The sequence below is a fragment of the Echinops telfairi genome, unplaced genomic scaffold (assembly GCF_000313985.2).
Source record: "Echinops telfairi isolate 266 unplaced genomic scaffold, ASM31398v2 ScPeMD7_7469;HRSCAF=8507_0, whole genome shotgun sequence".
Taxonomy (NCBI): Eukaryota; Metazoa; Chordata; class Mammalia; order Afrosoricida; family Tenrecidae; genus Echinops; species Echinops telfairi.
In genome coordinates, this window is record NW_022111372.1 from 94,572,945 (window position 1) to 94,581,933 (window position 8,989).

Genomic DNA, 8,989 nt, shown 5'->3' on the forward strand with positions numbered 1-8,989 from the left:
CCGCCACCACCTTGGTCACCAGGTAGCCAGGCTCTGCAGATCGAGGAGCCAGCTCCACACCTGTCGATCCATCCGTGGGGATGGAGGGATATAGGATTTCGGGCACATTGTCATTCTGGTCTAGAATGAACAGATTCACGGATGCATTGCTGTTGAGCGGTGGATCTCCACTGTCATAGGCTGTCACTCTAAGGTGCAGGTTTTGAAACTGCTCATAGTCAAAGGATCGCAGTGCATACAAGACACCCGTGTCAGAGTTAATGGAGACATAGGAGGACACGGGTGCCTCGTGTATGATGTCCTCAGCTAAGGAGTAAGTAACTTGGGCGTTTTCATTGCTGTCAGGATCGAGGGCAGTCACTGAGAAGATGGCGGCTCCTCTCGGGTTATTCTCAGGGACATAGACTGAGTAGGACATGTGGGAGAAGGTGGGTGGGTTGTCATTGGTGTCTGCCACACTTAGGGAGATGAGAGCTTCCGCAGAGAGAGGCGGCGTTCCTCTGTCTGTGGCTGTCACAGTGATGTTGTATAAGGACACCTGCTCTCGGTCCAGGACTGCGTTGGTTACTAATCGATAGTAGTTGTCTATGGATTTTTCCAACTCGAATGGCAGACTTCTGGAGATGGAACATGTCACCAGACCATTTAGTCCAGAATCTCGATCATGCACTTGAAAAAGAGCAATGACTGTTCCCGGGGGTGCATTCTCAGCAACTGTCCTGCTTCCAGATGTAACAACCACTTCCGGCACATTGTCATTTACATCCAAGATTGTTATGAAGACTTTTGCCCTGTCTCGAAGGCCTGGCCTATCCTGTGCTTCAACATCCAGTTCGTAGGAGCTGGAGTCCTCATAGTCTAGATCGCCACAAGTTGATATTTGTCCAGTCAAGGCATCCAAGCAGAAAATCTGTGAGATCTTTTTAGTTATCTTCACGAAGGAGTAAGTTACTTCCGCGTGGACGCCCTCATCCTGATCAGTGGCATTTACAGACAACACTGGCGTCCCTACCGGCAGATTTTCAGGAACACTCACCCGGTAGACAGGCTTGGTAAACACCGGGGCATTATCATTCACATCTAGAACAGTTACCTGAATTCGCACCACACCTGAGCGCGCAGGGTCCCCGCCATCCATGGCAGTTAGGACCAGGTGGTGAATGGCTGCTCCCTCCCGGTCCAGGGCTTCCTCCAGCACCAGATCTGGGTACTTGGGCCCATTGGCTTCGCTTTGCACGTCCACTGAGAAGGGACTATTGGAGCTGAGCTTGAAGCTCTGAAGTGAGTTAATTCCCACATCCAGGTCATAGACTTCCATTAATGGAAAACGGGAGGATGGAGGTGTGTTTTCGAGAATTTTCACTTCTAATTCATCCTTTAAGAATTGAGGTGTATTGTCATTAATATCCATTATTTCCACTTCTATAGGATAAAGATTCATTTTATCCTCAACCAGGATGTTAAAATTCACCAGGCACCGCGGGCTCTGAGCGCAGAGCTCCTCGCGGTCGATCCTGCCCGCGGTGACCAGGCTGCCGCTTTTCGGGTTCAGAGCAAAAAGCTGCGTCTTACCTCTGGAGATGAGGCGGACTCCGCGCTCCGCCAGCTCTCGGGGTTCCAGCCCCAGGTCCTTCGCGACGTTCCCCACGAAGGAGCCTTTCTCTAGCTCCTCAGAAATGGAGTAGCGCATCTGCCCGGCCCTGGCTCCCCACAGCAACTCCAGGAGCATGAAGAGGAGGACCAGCCCGCTGCTGCGCGGCCGGCGCCTCTGCGGAGCCTCCATGACCGGCTCCTCCAGGACTTCGCTGGGATGATGCAACGGAGACAGGTCCGCTTCACTTACGATTCTCAGCATTAGAGGTCGATTAGAGGTCCATAAACCAGTAGAGTCCAGAAGGGAAGCGTTCGCATTTGGAACTTCTGCGCAGCTGGAGAGCGTTTGTGTCAGATCTGCTTGTGTTTACAGGTTAGACCTCCTAGTCCCACTGCTTTTCTCGCCCAGGTTAGTGAACAGCGACACTTAGAGTCCTGACTTCATACTGCACTAGTTTTAGAAATTTTCTTTGAAAACATGCACACATTAAATTTGCCATTTCCATCGCCTTAAGCGTCCAATTTAGTGACAGGAATTGCATTAATACTGTGCAACCTTCACAAATGTCTATCTCATACGTCGTTTCCCCATTACCGCAGCCCCTTCAGAGCTAACTCCTGCGTCTCTCTCTCTCCAGACACTGGCTTTGATCTTGCAATCTCCTATTCTTTGTATTTCATTTAACCGGGGTGGGGTGGGGCTGGGGGCTTACAATATTTTTTCTTTTGTCTCTGACTTATTTCACTCAATTTAAAGTTTCCAAGATTCATCCACATTGTCGCATGTATTTTTCTTTATGGCTGAATAATATTCCATTGTATATCCTGCATCACACGTTTATCAGTTCATATGCTAATTATTTGGGTTGCTTCTATACTTTGGTTATTGTAAATAATGCTGAAATTAACATTGATGTACAGATATGTTTGAATGTTTGCTTTCAATTCGTCTTTTGGGTATATACCAAGTAATGGAATTTCTGGACATATTGTAATTCTGCTCAACTTGTTGAGAAGCCACCAAACTTTTTCCTACAAAGGTCGCACCAGTTTACATTGCACTAGAAATTTACAAGGCCTTCAATTTCTACACATCTTCATCACCACTTTTTCCCCCTTTAAACTGTTGGTGAAACTCGTTGAGAATTTTATTTCTGCTAAAGCTTATAGATGACACCCATAATAGTTTTCTCCCAAATAGCGTGAAACATTGGGAAGTACAAAATATTTAATTTTGAATGCTGTAAAATGTTTTCTAGAATTGATTAACCATTTTTGTAACCATATCTCTTAGAGTCTTGGAACATAAATATTATACTTTTCTCAAATCTTGAATCATTACACTCCACTATCATGCACATTTGCCCTATTTTATAATATACATTCCTAATTCACTACATATAGCATATAATCCACTACAGTGTCAGTTACAACAAGAGTCATCAGTTTGATGTGTTATTATCTGTTTCAATAGACATCTAGAGCCCCGGCTAACTGCAAGATTGGGGTTTCAAACCAACCCAAATCTTCACCTGAGAAAGATGAGGCCATGTCCACCCATAAAGATTTACTACCTTGACAATCCTATGGCATAGAGGGTTGCTATAAATCAGAATCAACCCAATGGCAGAGGGTTTAGGTTTATTGACATCTACATAAAGTACCATCCTAACTTAGGTCATATCTGTATAACTTTTAAAAATATGAATTTAAAACAAAGTGAATTTACTTAGGCTACATATTACATATATATTTCAGGGCTGAAAGTATCAAATACATTTTTCTGAGTTAAAACTAGTAAATGACTTAATTGTCTAACTTTACCTTAAATTCTAGATTTTGACCATGAGAGTACTAATGCATTAAATTCTTCCAGATTGTACTTGATAACTAACAAGCAATTCAGGAGCATCATATGTTGGCCACTTTTTACAAAAGAACAATGGCAGTAGAGATAAGCCTATACTATATATCCTCCCCCACCCAACACTCAGAGAAATTAACAAACAGACCTAGATCGGAACATACTGGTATTTTGCCTGTATACTTTTCTTCCTCTGGTATAATAAATGGAACCCTAACTCTATTTATAAAACGCAGGGATTTGGAAGACACTCACCTGTTGCACATTGACTGGATTGGAAGTTATTTGGGGATTGTCATTGCTGCTATTTTCAACCCAAGAGGCTTCATCACATAGAAGGTCTTGCGGTGGAGCATTTTCCAGATTTATATTGAGGAATTTAAACTCTGTCTTCGAGGAATGTGAGGCAGCACAGAGATTATAGGAATAAGGCAAAGTCCCCTCGCTGTAGTTGTGCGCAATAACAGGTCCGGATTTGGAGCTGAGACCTGGCTGGAAACAGCCCCACGCTGTGGGGCTGGAGGAACGATGCAAGTGCAGGGCAACGGCAAGGGTCACGGCAAGGAGGAAAAGCACCGAAACCAAGGTCAAAGCCAACACCAGGTAAAACTGCAGCTCAGCTTGAGGGTCAGAGGGCTCAGGGCGATCTTTGAGGTCCGGCAGCGCCTCCTGCAGGCTGTCTGCGAAGACCAGGTGCAGCGTTGCTGTAGCCGACAGGGGTGGTTGTCCTCCATCTCGCACAGCGATCAGCAGCCGCTGGCGGGTCGCATCCCTGTCACCCAAGGCACGCGCGGTGCGCACCTCGCCTGTGCGAAACCCCACGCCGAAGAGCCCGGGCTCACTGGTCTGCAGCACGTGGTAGGACAGCCAGGCATTGTGTCCTGAGTCTGCGTCCACCGCCACCACCTTGGTGACCAGGTAGCCAGGCTGCGCTGAGCGCGGCACCATGTCGAAGAGAGCGGAGCCATCAGGTTCCAGCGTGGGGTACAGCACCCTGGGCGCATTGTCATTGCGGTCGCCCACCAGCACGCGCAGGCTGACGTTGGCGCTGAGCGCGGGCAAGCCCTGGTCACGCGCCTGCAGTGTCAGCTGGAAAGCGCGCAGCTGCTCGTGGTCGAAGGCGCGCTGCGCGAACACTACCCCGCTGTGCGCGCCCACGGACACGTAGGACGACAGCGCCCGCGGGTCCAGGTCGCTGGCCACGATGGAGTAGGAGACTTGGCCATTGGGTCCCAGATCCGGATCGGAGGCGCTGACTTGCGTGATGGAGGTTCCAGGAGGGTTGTTTTCAGTCACGTGGACCACATAGGAGGCCTGGTGGAAATCCGGAGCATTGTCATTGACGTCCTTGATGTGCAGGGTGACGCTCATGATGGTGGAGAGGGCTGGATTGCCCTTGTCAGTGGCCACTATGGTGACATTGTACTCTGCTGTCTGCTCCCGGTCCAGGATTCCATCGGTCACTAGCTTGTATGTATTTTTTGTATCCTGGACTATTTTAAACGGGAAATTCCCTTTTAGTTGGCACAGGATCTCCCCATTAACTCCTGAGTCTAGATCATGCATTCTGATCAGGGCCACAACAGTCCCCAGCTTGGCATCTTCTTGTATATGTTTGGATTCCGAAGCAAGGGTTATCTCTGGGGCATTGTCGTTTTCATCCAAAACATCTATTTGTATTTTACAACGAGTAGCGTGATGTCCCCCATCCTTTGCTTCCACTCCAAGTGTGTAGCTCTCTCTCTCTTCAAAGTCCAGCCCTCCACCAAGGGTGAGTTCCCCTGTCTTACTCTCCAGTTTGAACACTTGCCTTGCTGCCTTATCAATGTTAATGAAGGCGTAGGTGACCTGGGCATTGATGCCCTCATCTGGGTCAGTGGCAGTCACTGTCAGTAGCGAGGAGCCCGCAGGCAGGCTCTCCTGAACGCTGACCCTGTACACGTCCTGGGGGAACACTGGGGGGTTATCATTTGCGTCTGCAACAACCACCCTGATCTGGGTAGTGCTGCTCCTGGATGGCTCGCCCCCGTCCACGGCAATGAGAGTCAGCTGATGGTAGCACTGCTCCTCCCTGTCCAGGGGCTCCTTCACTACCAGCTCCGGGTACCGGCTGCCATCTGGGTTCTCCTTCTGAGTCAAAGAGAAGTGCGGGTCGGGACTGAGGGAGTACTGCTGCAGGGAATTGACACCTACATCCGAATCTTGGGCAGATTCCAGGGCAAAGGTGGCTCCAGGGAGCGCCAGCTCGCTGATTTCCAGCTCAGTGGTATTTTGGCTAAAGATCGGAGGGTTGTCGTTGACATCCTGTATCTCCACCGATATGTGAAAAAAGTTTAAAGGCTTTTCAGCAACCATTTCAAACTCCAGGACACACGTGGGCTTCTTTCCGCAGATCTGCTCTCTGTCTATCCGGTGGCTCACAAATAAGTCCCCGTTCTCGGGGCTCAAGGTAAAGAATTTCTTCTCCGTACTAACCCGCAGGTTTCGAGTAGGCAAATCCCGCAAGCTTAGGCCCAGGTCTTTGGCGAGGTTGCCCACCAGCGAGCCCCGGGCCAGCTCCTCTGGGATCGCATAGCGGACCTGCGCAGAGAGCGCGGGGCAGAACAAAGGCAGCAGGAAGAGAAAGGGCGTTTGCGGCCGCCCAGTCTGGCCTCTCCGTCCTCTCCGGGATTCCCACGGGCTTCCCATCCCGCTCCCTGCCCCTTTGCCTTTCTGCTTTCCAGGAGCGGCGCTGGCTAAAAGGTGCCAATGGTTCTCTGAGGAGGCGCGATTACCTGCTTTGTCTTGGCGGATCTGTTTTCCGATGGAGACTCGGCAGCTGAGAACTGGGAAAATCCCGGTCGGCTGGTGCTGCGGCCTCAGAGAGGGAGGAGCTGACACTTCTCTGAGCGCTAGCCAACAGCGGCACTCCGCGCCAAGGCAGCAGAACTGCAAGCGGCGCTTTTCTAAGTCAGCTCCACGCAGGGACATGGCCAGGAGCAAATTCCAATGTATGCTGGCGGGCACTTCCTTAGTTTCCTCATTAGACCAGGATTTATTACATTGTGGTGGTTTAGATAGCTTCAGTCTGGTTGACCTTAGTTTAAACTTGAGCTTTATCCGTTCAAACCAAAGTGGTTTTTAGTTGTCCAAGTGTAGCGGTCACCCACCCTGCTCATGATGTATGTTGGCATGGCATCTGGGTGATTTTAGTTTCCATTTTTATCACGTGCTCAAAACATTTCCGCTGCTTCTTTAGTAGCATTGATGGACAAATTGTATAATGAGTAGAAAACACACAAATGAAAGATGGTGGCAGATGTAGAAAATTATTGAAATATCACTTTGAAGTGTATTCAGATATTCCACTACATTTAATTTTTTGAAATGATCAAAGTTATAAAACTCAAAGCTTTACATTTCCCCCGTTTCACTTTCCTCTACCTTATCTTTCTCAGGATCCTTTCAAAATGATAACTAAGCAGACTGAATGATGCCATAAGATAGAAGTGTTGGGAGTGGGAAGGGAGGGGAAAAATGTGGAGAGAAAATGTTTTGAGAATGATGAAGGCAATGAATGTACAAATGCGCTTTACACAGTTGATGTGTGTATGGATTGTGATAAGAGTTGTATGAGCCCCTAATAAAATGATTTTTAAAAAGATAGAAGTGTTGTAAGAAGCAAGAAACCATCTTCTCCTTTTTTTGCGCAAACCATCTTCTTAAAGTGCCTAATTTTAATAGAATGCATATGATCAACAAACTATCCCACAAGCAAAATATTTCCCCCTGCACTATGTTATTATTGCTTTGGATTGGATTGTTTCTTTCTAAGGATTTTAATAATGGAGAGTGACTGGGGTTTGAGTGGTGAAGTATGAGTTCTTATTGTTATCTTCTGTTCATCTATATCCCAAGAAAAGTAATTTATATTGTTAATTTTTCTGTGGTTCCCAAGGGGCTACAGGACCACCACCTTTACTGACTGGCACACTTCCTTTGTCAATAAATATACAAAGTGTTATGTTTCTGGCAGATGATTTGAAGTTAAAATAACAAGACACTGATTTACCTACATATAGTCTAGTTCTAAGACATAGCAGGTGTGTATGATGTTGAACTCACCTTATAGAAGAATAGTTTTAGAGCATCTTAAGCTGTTCATTGTATCAAGATTCCAGCCAACCATTTGTATTTTTCATAATCAAACATAAAGAACACTATTGATTCAAGACTTAGTCCCACAACATGCCTAACATGCTCAATTGCATGAACCTTTAAAATAGCACTGGAAAGTTATATTCAGTACACATGAAACCAAAGACTAAACTATTTAAATAGTATGTAGCATTATAGTGCATGCATTCAGAGTGTGTTGATCAGACACAAATGTAAAAATTACTGATATTTTATAGAGGTTTAAGAGACATTCTTTTTCATTGCAAAATAAGGTTAACTCTGAGAATACATCCTCAACTTCTTAACTTTTCCTTTTAAAATAATTGAACGTGAATAATATGAACAATATCAGCATCTACTATACAGCTCCTCTTGTTACCTTTTGGATGCGTTTGCTACTGAGTAAGTTTATCATTTTATGTTTTGGTCAGAATTGTTCATCGTATATACAAGTGTAGTTGAATCCCCTTAGATGAGTAAAAAATATCAAATGGTCCGATATTCCAAGTATGTCAATAAAACCTTCATGTAGTCAAGTAATAAAGTTATCTATTTCATTTAAAGTGCTCTATTACAATCGCCCTCTAGTCATTCATACTTTGCAGCTGGTGTTCAGGTTGTACAAAGTTTGAAAGATTGAGATATATTTTAACAAGGATCATCTGATGATCATCTTCAGAAAATCAGACGTAGAAAATGAAGTGTACTTCCATTACACAACACACACTCATAAAATTTCAGAACAATAGATCTGAACTAGATTAAAATAAGCTATACTTTAAGTAAAACACAATCTTCAGAAATAATTTTAAAGCTTCAAGTTGTTTTTAAATTGAATGATTTTCCAAGATTAATCTTATACTTTTGTACATGGTAGAACTCTACCTACAATTCCGGAAATGCAAACATTTCAGTAGACATTGAGCCTGAAAGTGACCTGGTAACCAGAAACTCCAAGGGTGTTGCATATTTATACATTTAATGAATATCTAACCTTTCAGCGTTATAAAGTCCATCATAGTATAAGACACAATTATAAGGCTCCTTCCCACTGATTTCTCTCAACAATATATTTTTGTGTGTTCCATAATTACAAGGCTGATCTCAAAATTTCCAAATTTAAGGATGGGATCAGCATTATTCTCAATGTATATTCAATCTATTTTCTTGATGTTTATCATGCAGAAGTTTTCTGTACTTTCCCCCTGAATTATGCAAAGCATTGTAAATTATTTTCTTGCACGAACTTTGAGGCATTAATGATTCAATGGTAGAGTTCTCACATTCTATGCAGGTTCAAGGACATTATAACAAAGAAAATGGTTATTAAAAGACAGAAAAAACAAAAATGAAAGTCTGAGGAGACTCTTGAGG

At 45.1% G+C, this 8,989-nt stretch overlaps 1 protein-coding gene across 1 annotated transcript; it reads right to left on the minus strand.

The window, feature by feature from the left end:
• Positions 1-3,228: 3,228 nt before the first annotated feature.
• Positions 3,229-6,280, minus strand: LOC101658606 (protocadherin gamma-B3). Its single transcript, XM_013004693.3, has one exon. It carries the CDS (start codon positions 6,143-6,145, stop codon positions 3,677-3,679), a length of 2,469 nt encoding a protein of 822 aa, XP_012860147.2. The 5' UTR covers positions 6,146-6,280; the 3' UTR covers positions 3,229-3,676.
• Positions 6,281-8,989: the final 2,709 nt, after the last annotated feature.

What these genes read in the sequence shown, in the direction of transcription:
- LOC101658606 (XM_013004693.3), bottom strand. Translation starts at nt 6,145, where the DNA reads ATGGGAAGCCCGTGGGAATCCCGGAGAGGACGGAGAGGCCAGACTGGG.